Consider the following 23,848-nt stretch of genomic DNA (forward strand, 5'->3'; position numbering starts at 1 on the left):
GGGAGGCAGGGTGTTCACTATCCCTGAAAGTATTTAGGCAGAAGTTTGGTGGGAATAGGGCTTCCCAGATGGCGCAGTGGTCAAGAATCTGCCAGTCAATGCAAGGGGACAAGAAGAGACGCAGGAGACAGGAAGATCCCCTCTAGTAGGAAGTGGCACCCCACTCCAGTATTCTTGCTGGGAAATCCCCTGGACAGAGGAGCCTGGCAGGCGATAGTCCATGGGGTTGAAAGAGCCAGACACAACTGAGCACACTTTAGGCTTCAGTGGAAACGTGGACAGGAGCCGTGCCTCAGGTGAGTGGTTGACCCTGGGGCGCCTCAAAGCCCGATGATCTCTGAAATTAAAACTGGATAAAGTCTACATATATTTTGTTTTGTTTGGAGATCCTCCGTGGCTGTGGAGGCCTTTTGCCACTATCCCTAACCTGCAGTCCACTTCATGAGATTCCTACGGACTGTAATTAGTTAATTCTCTTTTTGAAAGCTCCCCGAAGCATTCTTTCAGCTTTCCTGCTCATTCTGCATCATGAAGTCCAAGAGCCCAAAGAAAGGGGAGTGGATTTTTAAGGACTTCTTTGCTTTTCTTTTTCCATGGTTTGTGAAATGAGAATCATTCATTCACTTGTTACCTGGGAGGCTGGTTTCAGGCTAGGCTGCAGAGAGCATTCTCTTGGTGGCCCTCAATCAGCCTTAAGCATTGTTAAATTTACAAATTAAATTTTACCCATTCTCCCAAGAGTGACCAAGCCCTGGTGAAATGATTCATCCTAACATAACTCACAGGAAGCTAATTGGTAGACCAGAATTCTAATTAATTTACAGTGGAACAGATAATCCCGAAAGCTTGGATGTGTGTTATCTTCCTTGAAGGTAAACCCACTGAGCAAATGAATTAAATTTAGGCAGTTGCTGAGTAAATATGGAATCAGAGCAGAGGAGGGTGAATAGCTTAAGAGACTTTCATCAGTTTTGACAGCTTGATCCATCCTTCTTTTTCAAAGAGACAGATTTTCCAAGTGAACACGTTCTAGAAAAATCTTGGGACCTGGAGTCAGAAGCTGTAGGTTTACGTATTGACCTTGACTTACAAGCTTTGGGAAACTGGGTAAGTCACTAGAGCAGCTCTGGACCTCAGATTCTTCCTCTGTTGTTTTGGAGGTAAATCAATTAATATATGTGAAAGATGTTTGTACATTCAGAGGTCCTTTAAACATGTCAGTATTAGTCTAATTCTGTTGAGCTCCTTTTAGGAAGTCACTTGGACAGCACCCTTGTCATCCCATCTTCATTTTTCCTTAGATTTTGGAGCCAGGCTGCCTGGGTCACTGTCATCTGTTGGAATTTGACCCTGTGTTGGCATGTTTTAGCCTCTCTTTGTCTTGCTTTCCTCATCCGTAAAATGGGATTGATGAAAGCACCTCCCTCATTAGATTGTTGACGGGATTAAATTACCTGGTTTATGTAAACGATTTTGAATCCTGTCTGGCACATGTTGGCTTAGTTGCTCAGTCCTGTCTCTCTGCGACCCCACCGACTGTAGGTTAGCAGGCTCCTCTGTCCATGGAATCCTCTAGGCAAGGATACTGGAGGGGATTGCCATTCCCTTCTCCAGTGAAAGTCGCTTAGTCGTGTCCAGCTCCTTGCAACCCCATGGGCTGTATGGTCCATGGGATTCTCCAGGCCATAATACTGGAGGGGGTAGCCGTTCCCTTCTCCAGGAGATCTTCCCAACCCAGGGATTGAACCCAGGTCTCCTGCATTGCAAGCGGATTCTTTACCAGCTGAGCCACCAGGGAAGCTCTGTATGGCATACAGCAAGCGCTATGTAAATACAAGCCATGACTATTATTATTTCACCATTTCCAATTTATTTTAATGAGCCATCTCAATTTGGGCTTCCCCAGGGGCTCAGTGGTAAAGAATCTGCCTGCAATGTAGGAGACACAGATTCGATCCCTGGGCCCACCACCCACCCCCATAGCATGTGGCTTCAGTCTTGCAGGGAACCCTTTCTGTCTGGATTGGCTGCAGGGGAAGTCTTGCCTTGAGAGTCTGTAAGTTTTGCCCACTGGCTTTCCAGAAATCCTTTGTAGTGTCAGGACGTTTTCGTTTGCCAACGCCCAGTTGGCTTTGGGAACTGAAGGGTATACTGAAACCTAAATCCAAGAAACTGATCATGTTCTTCCTAGATATATTAATTTGCTTTCTTTTTAACTTCAGGGGCTCATAGTAAATTGTTTTTAAAGGCCTGAAAAGGTTTCACACACATGATTTCATATGATCTCAAAATAACCCTTTAAAAAAAAAAATCCGTCTCCCCCTATATTGCCCCTCCCTGCATTCCTCTTCCCACCAGTAACCACTAATTTGTTCTCTATGTCTGTGAATTTGCTTCTTCTGTTTTATTCTCTAGTTTGATTGCACATATAAGTGATATCATACAGTATCTGTCTTTCTTTGTCTGACTTCACTTAGAATAAAAGTCCATCCATCTTTCTGCAAATGGCAAAATTTCATTATTTTTTATGGCCAAGTAGTATTCCATTTTATATATGGAGAAGGCAATGGCACCCCACTCCAGTACTTTTGCCTGGAAAATCCCATGGACGGAAGAGCCTGGTAGGCTGCAGTCCATGGGGTCGCAAAGAGTCGGACACGACTGAGCGACTTCACTTTGACTTTTCACTTTCATGCATTGGAGAAGGAAATGGCAACCCATTCCAGTGTTCTTGCCTGGAGAATCCCAGGGATCGGGGAGCTTGGTGGGCTGCCGTCTGTGGGGTCGCACAGAGTCGGACACGACTGAAGCAACTTAGCAGCAGTAGCAGCAGTATATATATAAATAACGTCTTCTTTATCCATTCATTTGTTGGTGGACATTTAGGTTGCTTCTATACCTTGACAAGTATAAATAATGCTGCTGTGAACACTGCGGGTAGGGAGGGGTGTGCACGTATCTTTTTGAATTAGTGTTTTGTTTTTCAGATAGATACCCAAGAGTGGAAGGACCTGATGGTTTTGAGAGAAATTTGAGCTCCATTATTTTAGCCCGCTTAGAAGTTTTATTTTTGTTTATTTATTTTTAGGTGACACTCTGCAGCACGTGGGACCTTAGTTCCCCAGCCCGGGATCGAACTAGGGTGCAGAGTCTTAACCACTGGACTGCCAGGGAAGTCCCCCCTCCAGAAGTTTCAGTTTTATATTTGAATTGCAAAGGGCCCAGCTTTAATGACTGGCTGCCATTGCATCCTGATTCCACCTGTTATCTCTCTGTCTCAGAAGCCATCCCCCCCAGCAGACATGTCAGGCTTTCTTCTGCAGAGGACAGGGGCTGGTCTGCTCATAGAAACCCCCTCCCCTGTATCCTTGTGGAGAATGGAAGTGTCCCAGGCTTTCTTTGTGGAGAGAGAAGAAGAGTACAGGTTGTAGCGAGCTGCCAGCATCTGCTGAAATTGAAAGGTCTGATCATCAAGTAACTTAGATCCTGAAGTCTCCACATTTCAGCAATAAAATGTGGTACCCAAGCCCCACACCACCTTTTGTTTTTGCCATTCAGTTCATTGTATCATGTATGCTCCCATGCCCTTGGAATTTCATGACTCCACACTGCAGATATTTCCTCCTCTAGAGCCAGTCCTTTCCCTGCCCCTCCCTTCATCTGGTTCAGGAACGGGAGGACCTCCCAGAGCTCAGAGGCAGCCAAGCTTCTGCCCCTAGGCAGCACACACATTGCTTTTTACCCCATGTAGACCTCCAGACAGATGTGTGAAAACTTTCTGCAAACTATAAACACATACAAATGGCTTTATTCTTTCCTAATCTTTCCTGGTGACCTGTGTCCCAGTGTGGAAGTCCTACACGGTCAGGAAATTCTTCCCTTATAGTGAACCCAAGTCTCTCTTATTTCCGTATCAGTCCGCTTTCCTCCTTTTTTGCAGAGAAAAGGGAAGAAATCCCCTTTGATTGTCTTTCCTCTTAGCTAATTGCTCGGAGTCTTTAAACTACACTTGGGTTCTAATTGTGGAAGTTTTCATCATTTTCATTGTTCTTTATTATTACCCTTCCCACTTTCTCCATATGCTTCCTCAAGGGTGAAATTCAGACAAGATTATTTTGCTTGAGTTTCAGCTCTTTGGAATGGAGCCTGTGGTTTACTTTGACCCTGAATAGCAAACTCCACCAGACTTGGATGCAGAAAGGAATGAGAAAGGAAAACTGACCTGACCTTCCCCAGGAGAATGTTGAGGTGGGGTGTTCAGCCAACACCCAAGGGAGGAGTTTTACTTATCCTTTATTGCGTCTCTATCTAATACCTATGTTACCTTCTCCCTGACAAGGTACAGAGTACAGCATATAATACCATGAGCAAATCCGTAAAGACAGAAAGGAGGTTTGTGGTTGCCAGGGACAGGGAAATGGAAGGTGACTGGTAATGACGCAAGATTTCTTTGTGGGGTGTGAAGATGTCCTGGAATTAGATAGTGGTGATGGTTGCACAGCCTTGTGAATATAGCAAGAGCCCCTGAATTGTATACGTTAATGGTGACTTTTATAGTAAGGCTCTGTCTATCATGCCATGAAGTGTACACAGTATTATTTATTTCTTATACAAATCTGTTGTGAATGTGAATACAATTTTACTGTGCCCATTTTATAGATTAGGAAGTTTAATCTCAGAGAAGTAAATTGGCTTGACCAAGTTAGTAGCATTGTGAATGTATGGCCACGCCAAGGCTCCACCTCTAGCAGTTCCATTTCTTCAAAGCCCATGTGATGGACATTGTGGCTATGGACGGTACTGTAACTGGTAAGGGTCATCAGCAGCTGCGGTGCTATCCCTGTATTTTTATGGATTTTGAAGAAGCAGATCGAGTCAACCTTCTCTTCTCTCTGCTGCAGGCTCCTGCAAAGGCCAGAGAGGGAAGGTGGGGAACTCATCTCTTTTTCCCTCTGCACTTGGTTTACCTTGTTTTACTTCTTGTTCTCAACAACTTAGGACATGGGCATGTTTTCCATCCACAGGTGTAAAAGATGTGGAATCCCAGAGGGTAGATAATTCTCCCACAGTCGAGTAGAGCTAGTAAGTTGAAGTTGTGAAGCCAGGATTTTATGCTGAATTTCTGAGATGAGATCCTCTCCTCATGTGCGGATACCCCAGGGCATCTCTGGTTGTTACAGCTGAGTAATCAGGTGGGCCTCTGCCTGCCTCATCCCTGGGCACCTACCTCCTGGGGCATGAACTCAGTTGATCATGGGTGATCTTCCCAGAGAAAGGAGGCTGCGAGGCCCTCTTTATGCTAGGAGGACTTCACGCCTGAGCCTGTTTGAGAGAAGGAGGAATCCGCATGTTTGCTCTGTTGCCACCTCCCCCGACAAATATTCGTTTTTTCAATGGTCCTCCTGCGTTTGAAAGGAATTGCTGCTTTCCAGACTTTCAAAGGGGCCAGAAATCAGTGGTTTTGGCTACCAAACAGGAAACTCAAAGCCTTTCCGTTCCTTTGAGCTGGCTGGAAGGGCTGGGTCTGAAACTATAACTTTCCTTTAAGGACAGAAGAAAAGTTTGGGGTAATTTTTTTAAACAACACAACAAAAAAAAACCCTTTCCTGGAGTCCTGAATACCAGCTTTGGTTGATGCACAACATGGAAAAGAGCTGCCTTGTTGCCTGGCAGTCACAACGGCAAACAAATGTGTCTGGCCGTCTGTCTGGGATCTCCTGGTCTGAAATCCTGTTTGCCCCATTCTGATTGCTCCCTTCACTGGCTTTCAGTCTCCCCACCTTTGGTACCACCCTCCCTCAAGGGAGCGCCAGGCCGCGCCTGGCCGTGCCAGGCTGGGCCGGGCCCCACAGGATACAGCAACCCAGCCGGGCTATTCTTGTCTGTGTCTATTTGCAAGATGCCTGTTGTTCTCCGTGAATGTTTTTCTCATCATAAATGTTGGCTTGGCAGCGGCCCAGTGTGGAAGCCATGGCGGAAGAGCTTGCAGAATCTCTCTTGTCCTCAGAGACTCAGCTGGTCCGGGGTGCGGGGCTGGGGAGACAGGCTCATCGATGCTGTCGCTAGGAGGGTGCCTCTGTAGGTATCACCGCCTGATGGGTTTAGCCGTCTTTGCAGAGCATGGGCCGCTGCCAGCACACCCTCGGGAGAAGACCCCTGGAGGAGCCAGGGTGGCCTTGGGAGGCGCCTCTGGGTCTGATTGAAGACGCTTCTCCATGTGCCCTCCCCCACCCCGCTCTCTAGAAATTCAAATGTGTGTCAGGCTAGAGAAAGCAACTCTTTTTTTTACTTTTCATATGATGTTTTTTAAATTAATTTATTCTTGCATTCCTATACAGTTAACAATGAGAAAACAGAAAGAGAAATTAAGGAAACAATTCCATCCACTGTTGCAATGAAAAGAATAAAATACTTAGGAATAAATCTACCTAAAAAAAAAACAAAAGGTCTAGATATGTAGAAAACTATGAAACACTGATGAGAGAAAGCCAGTCTTAGGCCCTGCCTTAGAACCCCCAGAACAGTCACCTCCGAGTATTTAAAGTCACATACACCTACCAGGAAAGTGTTTTGAGCATGTACTCCTAATATGTCTGTTTATTTATAAATGGTATACATGGGGTTGCTAATTTGTACATCATAAACATTTACTAGAAATTTTTAATAATTTATGCAATTTAAAAGGATGGAAGAAAACACAATTATAACTTTTTAATCTTATTTTATTGAAGGTATAGATGATTGAATATGCTCTCTTTTCGGGGTCGGGGGGAAGTCTTCATTTATCACTTTCTGATTCAGTAATTCAGAAAGTGAAATTGTTAGTCACTCAGTTGCTTCTGACTCTGACCCTATGAACTAGGACCTGCCAGGCTCCTCTGTCCATGGAATTATGCAGGCCAGAATACTGGAATGGGTAGCCGCTCCCTTCTCCAAGGCGTCTTCCCAAACCAGGAATCAAAACCGGATCTCGTGCACTGCGGGCGGATCCTTTACCATCTGAGCCACCAGGGAAGCCCTCAGTGATTCAGAGGTGTGTCCTAAAGACAGTCCTCTTCAGTACCTCATTTTAACTGTTGCCCTTACTGAAAACTTCTTTACAAAGAAAGGTAGATTCAGGTGGAATCTTTGTGGGAATTCCCTGGTGGTTCAGTGGTTAGGACTTGGCACTTTCACTGCTAGGGGCCTGGGTTCAATTCCTGATTGGGGAACCAAGATTCTGTTGGATTTCACTAACAAGAGTATATTTTACTGTATGTAAAAATAATTTTTAAAAAAATCCAATGAGTTTTGACACATGCGTAGTCTTACGCACCACAAAAATCAAGATGAGAAAATAATTCCATCTCCTATGTTACTCCTTTGTAGTCAGTCTCACCCCTTACCCATAACCTCTGGCAACCACTGATCTTCTTAGCCTAAAGCATTTCAAGCTCATCCATATTGTTACATGTATTAACATAGCTTTTCATTACATTTGAGTAATTGAAACTGCCAAACTCTGTCCAGATGTTGCAATTTTGCAGTGTCCTTGAGAGCACTTGGTTTTGTCAGTTAAAAAAATTTTTTTGGATCATTCTAATAGGGCTATGTCAGTTGTTTTTCATTTGCATTGATTTTATTTTTGGGGGCTCCAAAATCACTGCAGATGGTGATTGCAGCCATGAAATTAAAATACGCTTACTCCTTGGAAGGAGAGTTATAACCAACCTAGATAGCATATTCAAAAGCAGAGACATTACTTTGCCAACAAAGGTCTGTCTAGTCAAGGCTATGGTTTTTCCAGTGGTCATGTATGGATGTGAGAGTTGGACTGTGAAAAAAGCTGAGTGCTGAAGAATTGATGCTTTTGAAGTGTGGTGTTTGAGAAGACTCTTGAGAGTCCCTTGGACTGCAAGGAGATCCAACCAGTCCATTCTAAAGAGATCAGTCCTGGGTGTTCATTGAAGGACTGATGCTAAAGCTGAAACTCCAATACTTTGGCCACCTCATGCGAAGAGTTGACTCATTGGAAAAAACTCTGATGCTGGCAGGGGTTGGGGGCAGGAGGAGAAGGGGACGACAGAGGATGAGATGGCTGGATGGCATCACCGACTTGATGGACATGAGTTTGAGTGCTTTTTCAGAGCACAAGTTTAAAATTTTGATGAAATCTAGCAGTTTTTTTCTTTTATAAATTGTACTGCTGATGTAGTATCCAAGAAGTCTTTTCTAATGCAAAGTCACAAAGATTTTCTCCTGCATTTTTTTTCTTAGTAGTCTCCATTTTGAATTAGTTTTTTTGTACAGACATTTCAATTTTGAACTACAAAGATCATATAAAATGAAAACATTGCTAAATACCAGTTCTCTCTGTAGTACAAGTTTCTTTGGAAAAGGAGTTAGGTTTCCATTCCCTGTCAAAATGTTGCCTTTACTTTGAAGGGGCAGATTTAGTGTGTGTGGTTTTTTTTTTTTTTTTTAATATTGCCAAGTCAGTATTTTGTCAGCAACTTTTTGTTCAGGTAGTTTAGAATGTTTCTTTGCAAAGGAAAAATGCATAACTTTACATTTTTAAGTACTTGGGTATAAATGAACCTCTTTGGGCTACTCTGAAGGTGAAGTCGCTCAGTGGTGTCTGACTCTTTGCGACCCCGTGGACTGTAGCCTACCAGGCTTCTCCATCCGTGGGATTCTCCAGGCAAGAATACTGGAGTGGGTTACCATTTCCTTCTCCAGGGGATCTTTCCAACCCAGGGATCGAACCCAGGTCTACTCGCATTGGAGGCAGATGCTTTAACCTCTGAGCCACCAGGGAAGCCCATGGGCTACTCTGTCCCATTATAAAAAATTGCAAGGATCCTACTGTTTAAGATCCTATTTTTATAACATCAGTCTCATTATTGATGTCTTAAAGCACAAAAGCAGCAATCTTTTTTTTTTTTAAAGGAAGTTAGAGGCAATTGACTCGTGGGATATTTTGTAAATGATGCCAGATTTTTCATGCTATGTGTTGCAGGTTCAGAGAGACATTAAAGACACGGTTCATGTCTTCAGGGAGCTCACAGTCTAGTGAGGGAGTTAGTCAGACAGGCAGTTGAAATCAAGTGTGCTGAGAGCTAAAAAAAAAAAAACAAAAAGAAACAGGCAGTGAGCAAGATGGGTCCCGTCCATGGGTACCAGTGGGTGCCTCTTCTTGGGGAGGTCAGAGAAAGCCTTATGAAAGAGAGGAGGCCGAGCTGAGGCTTGAGATTGGTCAAGTGAAGGAACCTCCCCGTCTTAGGGAGGATCGTGGGCAAAGTTGGTGAAATTCAAGTTCCAGGAATTGCACATGGTTTGGCCTGACTAGAGGAAAAGACAGTGGCAGAGTAGGGAGAGAAGAGACTGCAGGGGGTGGTGGGGCCAGATGGTGAAACTTTTGCCATCCTGGTGGTGCTTGGGTGTCTGTGTGCTCCGAGATGGAACTAACTGGTTGGCCAAATCTATCATCTGTTTCGCTGAGACATTGTCGAATCTGAGCATGTGGCATGGACTTCCAGGTTCCAGATCTCGAGGCTGTAACACTTGTATTCATGCTCAGTTCTAGCCTGGAGCTCATGTGTTCCCCGGAGATGCTTCAAGACCCAAAGGAAAGAGAGCTGGTTTTGCCCGAGCAGCAGCTGGGAAACACCTGCTTGCTCTTCGGAGCTGCACCCGGGAGCCAAGGCTTCTGGTGCATCTGCACGTTGGAGGCAGCCAACCATCCAGCTGCCCCCAAAACAGTTTTTCCACAAGTCAAGAATTTTAACCCTTCTCTGTGGCTGGTGGCCCCGACCCCTAAAGTCCGTTGCTTCTGGCAACAGCTGTTTTGGGCGCAGTGATCTGTGTCCTGTCTGGTTCTCCGCTGCCCTCTGGTCATCTGTTAACCAGCCAGCCCTGGATCTCTCCAGCCACTGAATAACAGAGGTCGCAGGAGAGTCCCTTATTTTGTCTGGTTGTTTCTTTTCCAAGTGGTCTTCAGAGCAGACGAGGATGTTTAATTCAGGGTACAGTTGTCAAGCCACATTAAAAAATGCAGGCAGCCGTGCAGAACATGGCTGGCTCATGTCAGCCAGACATTCCAGTGCAACCAGAGGAGGAAACACGCACAGGGCCCATGTTAGTGGAAGTATCGCACCGTGAGCTTTTGGGCTCCGGTTTCTCCCAGTCCCTGCCATCCTCCAGCCAGAGGAAAGACACTCCTATTTGTTGTTGTTCTTGTTCGGTTACTAAGTTGTGTCCAACTCTTGTGACCCCATGGACTGCAGCATGCCAGGCTTCCATGTCCTTCACTATCTCCTGGAGTTTGCTTTAACTCATGTCCGCTGAGTCAGTGATGCCGTCCAACCATCTCATCCTCTGTCCCCCTGCTTCTTCTCCTGCCCTCAGTCTTTCCCAGCAGCAGTCTTTCCAATGAATATTCAGGGTAGATTTCCTTTAGGAATGACTGGTTTGATCTCCTTGCAGTCCGGCTCCTATTTAAGCTAGAAGTTAAAGTGGGATTACCCTTTAGTGGGCATTCCTGTGACCTGGAGATCAAGTTGCCCACACCTCAAAAAGAGAACTCCCGCACTGCAGGTTTTTCTGTTTGTTTAGCTGCACAGCGTGTGGGATCTTAGTTCTCCAAAAAAGTAAGACCAGTGAGAAGTGTGGGTTTGGTGGTTCATTCTTACCTTGGGGATTCTTGGCTGTCTCCTGAGGGTTGTACCAAGAGGGCCTGGAGAGGTACTTGTGCCTGTGGCCGTGCCCTGGCCGACTCGAGGAAAGCTGTGGGCAGCACAGATGGCCAAAATCATATGGGTCCAGGAAAGGCCAATGTGGATTAATGCCGTCTCCTTGCCAATCCAAGTGTGTGCTGACCCGGGTTCCGCAGCTCTGTTGATTCTGCCATCTGCCAGCTGGACAGTTAACTGGCTCACTGCTCCCTTGTAGCTGTGTCAGTCCTGCAAGGTCATGATTGTTGTGCTTTGGGGTTGGTTTCCCCCCTGGGTGGGTGAAATGGATCTCTAACCATCGATTTGTCTTCTTGCATTTCAGTCGTTCCAAGGAAGTCAAGGACGAGCATACCTCTTTAACTCAGTGTGAGTGTCTCTGAATGGTACATCCATTGTTCGGTGCAAATTTTGAGGGATGGGGAAAAGCAACACTCTGTGATGATTACACAATGGGACCTGTCCTCTCTGACACACACACACATAGGCACAGCCCCATGGAACATTATTTTCCATACGTGTTAGCCAGTCATCCTTGGGGAATTCGGTGGGGGGGGGGGGGGGGGGCACCATCTTGGGCTAAAAATGATGTAGGCAGTACTCCAGTAAGCACAGAGGCCTATAGGCTCCTAGCAAAGAAGCTGGAGCGCTTCTCCTGAAGCCTGACCACGAAGGTCTCAGAACTAGACCTGAGACGTGTCTCTGAGGAAGAGAGGAAGATGAACAGAAGACCCCGGGATCCACTGGAGGACTGCGGCTGGAGGAGGCTTTGTGAAGTGGAATGAGCTAAGAGCCTCCATCCCCTCGTATGGTCTGCCACAGCCCTCAGCATCATTTACGGCTTTCTCTGGGAAAGCAAGCCCGATGAACTGTGAAAATGGAAATCTAGCATGTCCAGCTTGAAATCATAGGTGCTCCGTGTGGGAGTCTAGAGAGCTGATGGATGGGGCTCATCCGTCCCTGTGATGAGGACAGGACTCTGCTGTCATGACTGATATCTCCAGCCACAGTCCGTCCTCAGGAAGATCTGGGGACCTGTGCTCATGGCTGTGGGCTTTGGTGTGGTTATCAGTTTGTCCCCTTAAATCACAAGCCTAAAAGCACTTGTTTAGAAAAGCTCTGAAAAAAGAAAAAATTCTAAGCAAAATCTCAACCATAAAGACTATTTTGAGTCAACTCAGTGAATCAGTGTGGCTGTCCCACACTTTCAGATCTGACAAACAGCTCAATGGAGATGTTTCCATGTGGCTGCCTTCTGGGAGTTTGCTACTAGTTTGTTAGAGATGATGCTCTCAGCGTTGGCTTCCCTTGGGGCAGCCGTCTTCAGTTAATCTTTTGCTGGAAGTTCAGCTTCAGCAACCGATGGGCATTTGCCTGACTCCCCGCTCTCTCTCTCCCCATCCCTGGCACAGAGTTAACGTGGGCTGCGGGCCGGCGGAAGAGCGCGTGTTGCTAACAGGACTGCACGCCGTCGCAGACATTTACTGTGAAAACTGCAAAACCACCCTGGGCTGGAAATATGTAAGTACTGAGGGGTCTGGTTGGTGGAGAGTGTGCCGTAAAGAAACTGAGAGTCGGACACTGGAATGCATTCTTCCACTTGCTTCCCCTGGCCTTGTGGGATTATCTTCAATGAGGATGGGAAACTGAGTTCAAAGAGCAGTTCCTGGCACACAAGCGTCCTCTTTGCATTGATAGTCCACGCTTCCTACTCAGTCCTTCACCTACTCCTGACACACAGACACACAGTCACGCACCCTCTCAGTGTAATAATAGTGAAAAGTGAAGTCATTCAGTCGTGTCCGACTCTTTGCGACCCCATGGACTGTAGCCTACCAGGCTCCTCAGTCCATGGAATTTTCCAGACAAGAGTACTGGAGTGGGGTGCCATTTCCTTCTCAGGGGATCTTCCCGACTCAGGGATCGAACCTGGCTGTCCCGCACTGCAGGCAGACACTTTACCCTCTGAGCCACCAGGGAAGCCCAGCAGTAATAGTAGTAGTAATGACAATGGCTCATAACATCTCCCGACCGCTTACTGTGTCCCAGGCGTATGTTATTTTATTTACTCTTCACAGAATCCTTAGAGTGTGAGCCATATTTTAATCCCTAGTTTACAGATGAGGAAACTGAGGCTTAGGCAGGGTAATAATTTTTATTTATGTTTATTTTTTGACCATGCCGTGCAGCATGCGGAATCTTAGTTCCCTGACCAGGGACTGAACCCACACTTCTGGCACTGGACGTGCAGTCTTAACCACGAGACTGCCAGGAGAGTCCCTCGACAGATACTTGTAATGTCTCCCCGCAGCTAGGAGAGTGTGCAGAGCCTTGCCAGGGAGAGGGGGGGTATGTGTGTTCAGTGAAAGTCAACTTGTATTATTATGGTTGTTGCTGCTATTATTATTGGTAGATCTTTTCATAGTACTTTTCTCTCCCCTCTCTATCATTGTGGGGATGTTGAAAAGGCAGTCTTCCTGTTTCTGGGAGAGAACTTTATTCTGTGTTGTCTCAGAGGGTCGGTGTGGGGCTGGCTCATAGGACCTGCTTAGGAAGGAGCCTGAAGGAGCAGTCAGAACCTCCTGGAGAGTGATAAGGATGTGTCATGTAGGTTTGTCGATGGCAGCAAAGACACCACTCTGCAGGACTTTGCTGGTGGAGGAGCTTCTGCATATGTGGGAGCAGGGAGCATAGGGGAAATCTGTGTCTTCTGCTCCTTTTTTCGATGCGTCTAAAACTGCTCTAAAAATATGAGTCTGTGTGAAAAAAGATGTTGAGCAAGAGAAGCCAGCCATGAAAGTATGATTCTGTTGAAATAAAGTTTAAAAATACTCAGATCATAAAAGCTGCAGCAGGTTGAGTCCAGGGAAGGAGCACAGCCTTTAGAGTCTGTCTTTCATGTCTTCCTTGGAATGTGCAGAATGAGAACGGAAAATCCTAGACACTGTGTTTCACGATGCTGAGAAGGATTAGCCACAGGTTCATCTGGGAGAAAGGGCCTTGGCCGTTCTGATTCCTGTGTGGCCACTGGTCCCCGCTGTGGGCTCTGGGGGCCTCAGTTCTGGTTTTGATTACCCAGAAATGTTCTGCCCCTTCTTTGTTTCCCAACTTCTTGATTATCTTACTCCTTGAAGATGTGCTGGATCATAGACAGAAAATAATCCTGAGTTGGCCGGCTTGGCTCCTGATTAAGTCCTGAGGACTTCCCCGGCAGACCAGCAGTTAAGAATCCACCTTGCAATGCAGGGGACACGGGTTGGATCTCTGCTTGGGGAACTAAGATCCCATATGCCACACAGTGGCAAAAAAAAAAAAAATCCAGTCCTTTGACAAAGCTTTATTTATTAAGAGCCTTTGTGTTAGATACAAAAGTGAATGAGAGACATTCCTTGCTCTCAGGATGCTTATAGTCATGATACTTGGGAGGAAAGCCACAGGTGACTGTCAAACGGCTGGACAGGACAACAGAAAAACATCCATCTCCCCAAACATTCCCTGGTCCCCTCTCACACACCAGGGCCAGTGCTCCAGCCTTTCATTCTATTATTCCTTCTGATCCTTACAATGACCCTGTGAAGTACTTGTAATTATCCCAACTTTGTAAATGGAAAGTTTTAATTTTGCAAACTATTACTGGAAGGCAGATGCTTAAATGATGCTTTTGATGCTGGGAAGCAGTAGGAGCGGGGTTTAATCTGCGATGTCTGTCCATCCCAGATCCTGTGCTGTGTCTCCTGGAGTCCACTCGTGACATTTTGCAAGTGCCTTGAGGCTTGAGGGGTGGGCGTATTGGTTTTCTTTTCCCTCTCTCTCTCTTTTTTTTTTAAATAGGGACACACTGTCACTTTCCTAGTTTTATTTTTTTCCTCCCTCTGTATTCTGAACACACTATCATGGAACAACAGGTCTTGTTTCTAAACCATATTCCTGTGTTGTGTACACATCACACTCATGCAGATGGAGCTGGGGAATAATGAGTGTCAGGGAAATTACTGCTGAGCCCACAGCTCATGTGTGTGTGTGTGTGTGGTGTGTTTGCACTATCTCTTGGTGCCCCTCCCCTCTCTGCTACGGGGAATGACTCCTCTCTCAATGAGAGACTCAAGTCCGAACTCGCATTCTGAGACCCAGAGCCCCTGAGCTCTAGAACAGAAGATACAGTTAATACAAATGCTGCCCAGCACCTTTCAGCAGTAAGATTTAGCTCCTTTTCGATTTGGGGGGCCCAGAAGGGAGAGTTTTTCCACTGTTCTGCCCATTGAGCTTCGCCATCTGATGACTCTGACACCCACTGTTTTTTTAGATAACACACCAAGATGGCTTTCTGTATCTGCAAACAGAATATCACCTTGATGCCACACCAACGCAGGACTTATTTCTGTGGGGCTTGTTAGCTGGGAGAGCCTGTGGAGCTGTGTTTCAGATGGGCATCTCCCAGCTGGTTTGTGCTGGGTTTGCCCTCTGGAGGCCTCGCAGCTGAGTGGGGCGCCAGGGCTGGCAGGTCCTTCAGCCTGCAGTTCATACAGCTCCTTTCTCCCTGGAGAAAGGCAGTGATGGAAAAACAAACTTAACCCATCTGACATGGAAATAGCAAGATAAGAAATAAAAGAGAGACCTGTTTGGCAATACAGTACACTTTGTTGCTCTCCCCTAGTGCCTTTTCTCTCAGCCTAACAAGCACGGTTTAAAATAATGGCACAGTGGGCATTCCCTGGCGGTCCAGAGATTAGAATTCCATGGTCTCACTGCTGAGGGCCCAGGTTCAATCCCTGGTCGGGGAACTAAGATTCCAGAAGCTGCTTGGCACAGCCCCCCAAAATAATAAAAATTTGACACAAATTCTATGGATACCTCCATAGGACAGGTTTCTGGTTAACATCAAAAATGAAGTGCCCATAAGATTTTACAAGGCGGACAAAACACAAAATAGGCATACAATGAACAAGACGGACAGACACAAAATAGATACAAATTATGCTGTATGTTTGAATGTGGTTAAGTGCTGTGGAGAAAAGTAAAGCAGGAAGTGACAGGGGGCAAGGGGGTGGCTGCAGGGGAGGTTGTGGTTTTCAATAAAGACCTTACTGGGATGATGATGTCTGAGCAAAGATGCTAAAGGAACTCTACTGCAAAACTGAGAAAATATTTAGAATACTTAAATTTAAAAATATTTAAATTTTATTGTAAATATGGAGACAGCCCTGGTGATGCCTCAGTCCTGCAGTTAAGCCAAGGGGGCATGGCGTGCTTGAGCGGTGGGCCTTCTCAGTGAGGCTGGGGCCAGACTTCAGAGGCCCCGAGGCCTGTCATTGGCCCTGCCTTTGCTCCTGTACGCCAGAAGTCACCTGCGCATCTTTGGTCATTCCATCTTCTCTTCCTTTGTGTTTCTGTAGGAACACGCCTTCGAAAGCAGCCAGAAGTATAAGGAAGGCAAGTACATCATTGAGCTAGCACACATGATCAAGGACAATGGCTGGGACTGATGGGAGAGCCTCCAGCCAACCCAGCGTCCACGTGAATGCCATCCAACCGAACATTCTACCCAAGCGTGAGAGAGTGACTGAACACGTGGTTCCATCCATTTAGGGGCCTTGCCATCTGGGGCATTCTCCCACCCTGACGCCGTCTTTCTGGTGACCGGCCTCTAAACCGCTGTCTCTCTGTCTCTTTGCTTTGTATCTGTTTGTGAGTTGATCCTGGCTTCTCTCTCTGTTCTAGTGTTGGCTGAAAAAACAAAACAACAAAAGGAACAGACGCCTGCCCGCGTGGCGGCAGCCCACTTGGACGAAGGCCCTAGGGCCCCTGCAGAGCTGCCCGAAGGCCGCTGGGCAGGAGCACAGTGGCCCAGCCTGGGGGTGTGAGGGTCCCGGGTGGACAGGGGACGGGCGGGGAGAGGTAGGCGCAGACTTGTGCTGCTCCTGGAGACCTGGGAACTTAGGCTTGAAATAATCGACTTGTCTAAGAGGACAAAGAGGAAAAAAAAAAAAATACCTCATGACTGCATTCTCTCTGATCAGAAGCTTCTGTTCCTGCCACCAAATGTGCCAGGTTAGCGATTGAGGGCACAAGAAGGATGGCCCCTGGTCTTCGCTGGCGGGGCAGGGGGCCGGCCTGGTTCTCTCAGGCTGAGCTGGTGGGGGGAGCAGTGTGTCCTGGCAGCAGGGGATGACTTGGGAAAAGCCCAGAAGGTTTTGATGACTGATGCCTCACTGCTCCTGGGGGTGATCTCTGCCTCTTCAGCCACTGTAGATGACAGGAGAGGGGAGTGTCATTTGCAATGTGCGTGAGATGCAAATATCCCAAAGGCTTTGACCAGCAATCAAGTAAAAAAAAAAAAAAAATCAATGATTGAGGATAACAGGGAACACAGTGGGGGAGGTGCAGTTGGGGAGCTCTTGCAGAAATGGCCTTGATCTTGGGCCAGATAAAATAAAAAAATAGAACCAGTTAGCAATTCCGACTGACCTTTTTTTCTGAACCTTCATAAGAGAAGAGCACTGTGGCAAGGAAGTGGGGGTGGGTGGGGCAGAGCCTGGAATAGTTTAGGTCTGAACTCTTACAGGTTAAGTGCATCTTTTTTTTCCCAGTATGCATTGGCTTCACTGAGAACAGCAGTTCTTTCTGTGTATGAGTTTTTGGGTGTTTTCCTCCAGTTCTATCATTGTAGTTGCGGAAAACAAAATCCCAAGGCTTCGAGTTCAGTGATAACCTGGCCGGCAGATTCCTCATGCCCCTAGCTTGTTCTCTTTGTACTTGAATGTTTTTGTGTGGAGAGAAATCTGTCTGTGTGATCCAGCAATGAGAAGGTCTTCAATTTGATGTCAGACGGCAAGTTATAAATTCCAGTGTACACCCCACCCCGGACCTCCCCATCCAAAGCTCATTATATTAGGGAAGTGGGCAACGCATCTCTGTGAGGCTCATGAGAGAAGAGTTTGTTGCATTTAATCAACACTGTGAAGTCTGTTCTACAGCAGTTTAACCAGTATGCAGCGCATGACCGAAACTCATTTAACTGAGATAATTTCATTGCTTAGACTGAAAATATTATCATTGCTAAGATATGTGTAGGTTATGTTAGATAATTCTCAGCATCTCATTCTCCCAGTAGGCTGATCCTATAGGAAAATTCACCTTAAAAGTCACAAAAGAGTGAGTTGAAGGAGACGAGAACCTGTAAAATTGTTAAGCAAGATTAAAGCAGCCAACCCGGGACGTTTTCAGAATGGAACCAGATTCCCAGAGGGTGAGTCTGTCGTGGAAATGCCTTTTTGTGTCTCTGTGGGCTGCTCGTGGAGCGCGGGGCCCGAGATGCTCATGGTCCTGCCCTGGCAGTGCTGGGCGGAGAGCTAACAGGAAGCCAGGTAGCCCTGCTTTTAGCAGCAGACAGCATCCGTGAGACAAAGAGGATTCTGCAAAACCAAATTTTGTTCCCACAAGCTTCTTGGCCCACATCGTTTGGTGCTTTAGCAACCCTGGGAGATGAAGTTGTTGTCTCCACGTTACTAAAAAGCAGACCGAGATTTCATTTCCAATCCCAGAGAAACAGTTCCTCTGGCTCCCAGGCCCAAGATCTCAAGTAAAAAAAAATCATTTTCAACTTTCACATTCCTAAGCTGGTTTGCCAGCCCAGAATTCATAAATTCCCCTCTGCATCCCTGCTGAAAGTAGTGGCTCTCATTTCTGTGTTTTGATTAGCCCCTTTACTCAGGGAATGTCCTGGCTATTGATAATCCTTTCCAGGAAAAGAAAACAGGCAGGGTCAGGGTGGGGGGAACATGTGGGTGTGTAAAAACCGAGCATGGTCATATACTGGATGTGAGGTGCCCTAGAATGTTCAAGGGGCAGAGGAGACTGGAGTGCCACTGTTCATCTTTGGGGATGGGGCCTCTGACTCTTGCATGGATCAGAGCAGGCTCCAGTTAGACCCAGGTTCTGTTGTTTTGTTTTGCTTTAATTTAAATTACTATCCATTGAGCATCCAGTGGGCACATGGTGCAAGAGAGCTGAACAAAATGCTGGTTTTTCCATAATGACAAGGGTGGAAAAAAAAAAACCAACTCATTAGGCTTTCCCGAAGAAGAACCAAAAGTGCTTCTTATAACTTGAGCTCCATTCTTGGCTTGCCTACTAATGTCTGGCAGTATCGTAGAGACCGCAGCTGAGTGAGGGAGATGCCTCAGTCGGTTCATTTTTTAATTTCCTCACCAAATTTTGGACTCAGAGCATAACCAAAGACCTCATCCGTTCACCCCTGGTGGGTTTGGGGAACTGGAGTTTGATGGTAAAGCTTAGGGGTGCCCGGAGTAGAGAAAGGGAGAAGGAGAAAGGAAAAAGGCATGACGTGCTAGACCTCAGCCAGCAGCTGCCTTCCTCTTGAGCTGAAGTCCAGCCGGCAGATTCTAGTTCCATCTCCCTCGTGCCTCCCCAGGTCATATGGCGTGGGCGGCCCTGGATTACACCCAGCCCGCTGGGATATTAGTCTCAGCCGCTGATGGGTTGATTTGATGTGTATCCAACCCAGCCGAGCTCAGTGTCCACGGAAGGTCAGCTGGGCCTGCCCAATTCCCCGGACAACAAGATGACAGAGATAAGATAGAGTCAGTCTTTACTGGTGGATCAGTGTGTGAAAGACAGGTGTCCCCTTTATAAAAAGATTTTCAAGAGGATATATAAGAAACAGTTGCTTGTGAAATATACTTTTGTAAATAATATTTAATTTTTTAAATAATATATTTGGTGCTGTTTTCTCAGATCCCCTGAGAGCACTTTTTATTTTCATTTTTAAATTCTCTAGTTTCCTCTGCATTTCTTGAAGTATATTTTAAGGGAAACGGTGATCACCAGTATACTCTTGCAAAAGAAAAGGAAAGAAAAAAAAAATCTCCATCACTTTAGTCTGGACAGAGGCAATAAATGAAGCAATGTCTCTGTATTTCTTCCCAGTGGAACAGACTCTGCAGTACATTACCAGGTTGAGAACTGAAATATTTTCTTGTACCGCTATTGGCCAGAAAAGAAAAGAAATCAAATAAATTGAGTAACAACTTAGAGCGATTCCTCTTGTTGGAAGAATTTCCAACAGATTGGAATCTTATTTTTAATTGTTTGTGTAAGTGTGTGTGCACCCATGTGTGCGTGTGTGTGTGCGTGTAAAGCACTTTGCATCGTGCCTGCGGTTTTCGTTTTTGGGGGGGACACTCTACCTACAGTTTACACCCTGGGCACAGAAGAGTTTTCTTCTCTTTCTCTCTGCTGGCTTTGTTTCTGAGTGGACCAACAGCACAACCCTCGAGGAGTTTGTTGCCCCGAGCACGGAGCTGTTGCGTGTTTGCTCCTTCATGTGCTCAGCTTTTACAGACTGTAAAGGAAGTCTGTTGTTCATGAAGAGCCAGCAGTCACAGCTGTGTCCCTCCCTGAGAGGTGAGGGTACTCATCATGGACCCCAGGCTCCAATTGTTGTGGAAGCCACATCATGTTAAACATTAAACTCGTTTGGGTTGAAAAGAATGTCAGTAAAATAATACACATATTTTGTAGGTAAATAGCTTTTTTTTTTTTTTCTAAGGTCGCATTGCCTCAGGTTCGGGAAGAGGCTGGGAAATCAAATATTGATCACAATCAACTTAAATATTTTTTTAAAAAATGAGTCTGCCTCAAATGAGAAAACATGCTAGTGGTCTAGGTCGAGGAAAGAGATATATTAATATTTAATATTTAAAAGTAAGATAACGTCATGAAATCAGCCAGCAGTGAAAGGTAAAGGCCAAGAAGAAACAAGCTGTTCTCATAGTCTCAAATTCTACCTGCCCGTATGTTTTTGTATAACATGTGGGTGAAAGTGAGAGTCAGTTCCCTTTTCCAACCTGCAGAGGCTATCTTTCAGTACAGACTCTGCCTATTTATGCTTGTGTTTACAAACTGTATTTGTTGGGTTTTGTTTTTCTTTTATCTTTATTATTTTTTTTAGTGGCATTTTCAGGTCACTTTGCTTCAATAACAAAGAAAATTATTTTCAAGTAATTTGTCTTCACCATTTCCTGTGTTTGTACATAGTGATTCAGTATTAGAGAAAAGCGCGTTTCTGTCATATTTCCAATCTGTGTTGGTGCTCATTTGAGAAAATAAAGTTTTCAAATATGAATTCTTTGCAGGGCTCCTTAATTGACCCAACATGTTTTATCTCGACATTTAACACATAAAAGTAACTGAAAGGTCAGAAGGAGGTCATCTGTCTAAGGCCATTCACAGATCTGTCAACTGAGGCCCTAGGGGGTTATTTTCTCTAAGGACACTTAGCTAATTAATGAATAAAAATCAGGTCTCCTGCTTATCTATAAACAGTTCTCCTGGTTTTGGAGATCAGAAGTGCAGGAGTGACCTTTATCATTTCTGTCTACTAAGCTCCATGTTAGTCTCTGCAACCTTTTCTGTTTACACCAGTTTTCTTTGGAGATAGAATTGCATTACGCCAAGGGGGAAAAAAACAGGTGAATCAATAAAATAATGTCAAAAAGAGGCAACATTACCTCTGAATGGTTGACTAACAAAGGGAAAAAATAAGCATAGTTACAATATATGGAAAAGCAAGTCTTCTCACTCACTGAACAACTAATAAACATCTATTCAGTTCTAGGCAGCTTCCCTGGTGGCTCAGACTATAAAACCGTCTGCTTACAATGCGGGAGACTGGGGTTCGATCCCTGGGTCGGGACGATCCCCTGGAGAAGGAAATGGCAGCCCACTCCAGTATTCTTGCCTGGAGAATCCCATGGACAGAGGACCTTGCGGGCTACGGTCCATGGGATCATGACTGAACAACTTAACTTTCACATTCAGTTCTAGGGACTGGGTGAGACAATTCAACCATCCTAACATTGCAGCTGTGTTACTTCCCAAATACGTTTCCCTCTAGTCTTGTCTATATGCACACACAGCCTTGCATAGCCAGTCATTATAAGTACAGTTTTAACAAGGCTCTTTTTACCTAAACATCATCAGTTTTTCTATATTTTAAAGCATTTTTTCAGAAGGTTGCATCCACAACTTAGAGTTCCCACCTTGTGCAAGCAACCTAAAGAGCAAAGAGGATATTAAAGCCACACAAGTATATGTGATGTATGTTTTCACATTGGTAATGATATTTTAAAAGACTATTCCCTATTAAAATAGATACCATCTCTACTTTCCTGGACTTTTTACTTACCTATTCTGGCCCCAGCGACAGTTGACTTTTATTTGTCCTTGAATGCATTATCTCCTTCCTGTGACCTGTTTTGCTTCAGTGGCTACCCTGTTACCATTTCATTTGTGTTTGCCTTTGGCAGCCATGGAGGGGAGAAAAGATAACATGTGCAGGAGAGGACCAGACTCAAACCACGGCAGCTGTCCAGGAGATCAGGCTGGAAGAAGGGATTGTTGTTTAGTCGCTAAGTCATGTCCAACTCTTTGCAACCCCTTAGACTGTAGCCCACCAGGCTCCTCTGTCCATGGGATTTCCCAGGCAAGAACACTGGAGTGGGTTGCCATTTCCTTCTCCAGGGGATCTTCCCGACCCAGGGACCTGAACCCGCTTCTCCTGTGTTGGCAGCACTCTTTACCACTGAGTCACCAGGGACGCCTCCCGAAGAAACGGAGGGGAAAGCAGGGATATTCATGGAGTGCCTGGTTTGCGTGAGAACCTGTGTTGGGCTCTTTGCTTACATGACCTCATGTAGGATGTTCACAAGGAAGTGCTTCCTCATATCATCCTAGGAGTTCGTGGGAGAGCAGGGCAGACAATCATTCTCATTTTGTAGATGAGGAAACCAAGGTTTCTCACGACAGGGTGAGGAATTACAGCCCATCTGACCTTATGCTCTTGGTTCCCTACACCGTGTCCCAAATGTTAGCCTCTGTCTTCTGCCCTCATTCTAGCGTAGTTCACAAAGACACTTGCCCAGCCTGCCCACCATGACTGTTTAATAAATAAGGATTGAGGAATGCAAATTAGAAAAGCAGTGCAGACAAAGCCAGAAAACTCAATTCTGCCTGAAAAGTATTGTGTATTCCATAGCTGAATATAAGCTGAGCTTTCTTGCTTCTTTAATACTCAGTAATGAATTACATATGTAATCCTTGGCCCTTTGATTAATAGGAGGTCCTTAATAAGTGCTTGGTGAACACTGAATTAATGCGGAGAATTAACAGGGTGTTTTTTTTTAATCTCTTTAACATGTTAGTTTCCGTAAGAGAAGAATGGAGGTTAGTATTAAATGTTCCATAAATTGTTACACCATGAGCAATCAGTTTATTAACTTGCATTTATTTATTCAGCAAGCACTTTGGGGGCATCTGTTGTGTACCTAGTCTGGTCAGGAAACTAACCCCAGGGAGGAGAAGAGCAGGGGTACCAATTGTGTTGAGTGAGAACAAAAGATTATGCATGGCTTTCCCTACCTTTGGCCAAATACCTAGCCACAGGGACCAGGACCCTCAGGCAGCTGTTTCCTGCAGAAGCAATTGCTCATAAATCCTTTCATCTGAACCCAGTAAATGGCTGTGTCCTAGAGCAGGGCACAGGGCAAGCACTGGAATTAGAGCGCCTGGTTTCAAAGACTGGTTTCCCTTCATTAAAAAAAGGAATCTATGGAAAGAGTTAGGCCAGCGCCAGGGAGGAGTCAATGATATTAAAATAACTGTTATCATTACAGACTGCTTAAGTCCATTTTGAATTTGGAGTGGGGGGAAAAGGACTACTGTATTTTGCTCTTTATGTGTATTTTTTGTTTGATTTCACAACAATCCCATGAAGCTTCCCCGTTTTACAGAGGGAAAAACTGGAGGTTCAGTGAGCATAAATATATACATGGAAGAGCTCTGAACTGTTGTTCTGATTGTGAAGTCCACACCATATCTGGTCCAGCCTGCCGTTCAGGAAAAAGGAATAACTACCAAATCGGAAACTCTGGCAGGTCTGACTAAGCACACACCCAAAATGCCATGCTATTTTGTTCCCTTATATTTTATTCTTTTTTCATGAAATGGAAACCCTGGCTTTTCTGTTAGAAGCCAAGAGCTTAGAACCGAGGAAGCATAGTTTGTTAAACCTTTATTTCACAGGATTTCATGACTATTGATTTCACTACTATGACTTCTTA

General features: G+C 45.4%; 1 protein-coding gene across 8 annotated transcripts in view; it reads left to right on the top strand.

The window, feature by feature from the left end:
• Window positions 1-23,848, top strand: part of YPEL2 (yippee like 2) — a 179,892-nt gene that overhangs the window by 44,174 nt on the left and 111,870 nt on the right. For 7 of the 8 annotated variants that reach the window (XM_052657957.1, XM_052657953.1, XM_052657959.1 and 4 more), the window contains 3 exons: window positions 11,035-11,078; window positions 12,122-12,230; window positions 16,103-20,845. In XM_052657957.1, coding sequence (XP_052513917.1) covers window positions 11,035-11,078; window positions 12,122-12,230; window positions 16,103-16,192 — 243 coding nt within the window. In that variant the 3' untranslated portion in view covers window positions 16,193-20,845. Of the gene's footprint in view, window positions 1-11,034; window positions 11,079-12,121; window positions 12,231-16,102; window positions 20,846-23,848 lie in introns of those variants that run through there. The other variant, XR_008201023.1, reaches the window with a different exon arrangement.

This window comes from Budorcas taxicolor, chromosome 19 (assembly GCF_023091745.1).
Source record: "Budorcas taxicolor isolate Tak-1 chromosome 19, Takin1.1, whole genome shotgun sequence".
Classification (NCBI taxonomy): domain Eukaryota; kingdom Metazoa; phylum Chordata; class Mammalia; order Artiodactyla; family Bovidae; genus Budorcas; species Budorcas taxicolor.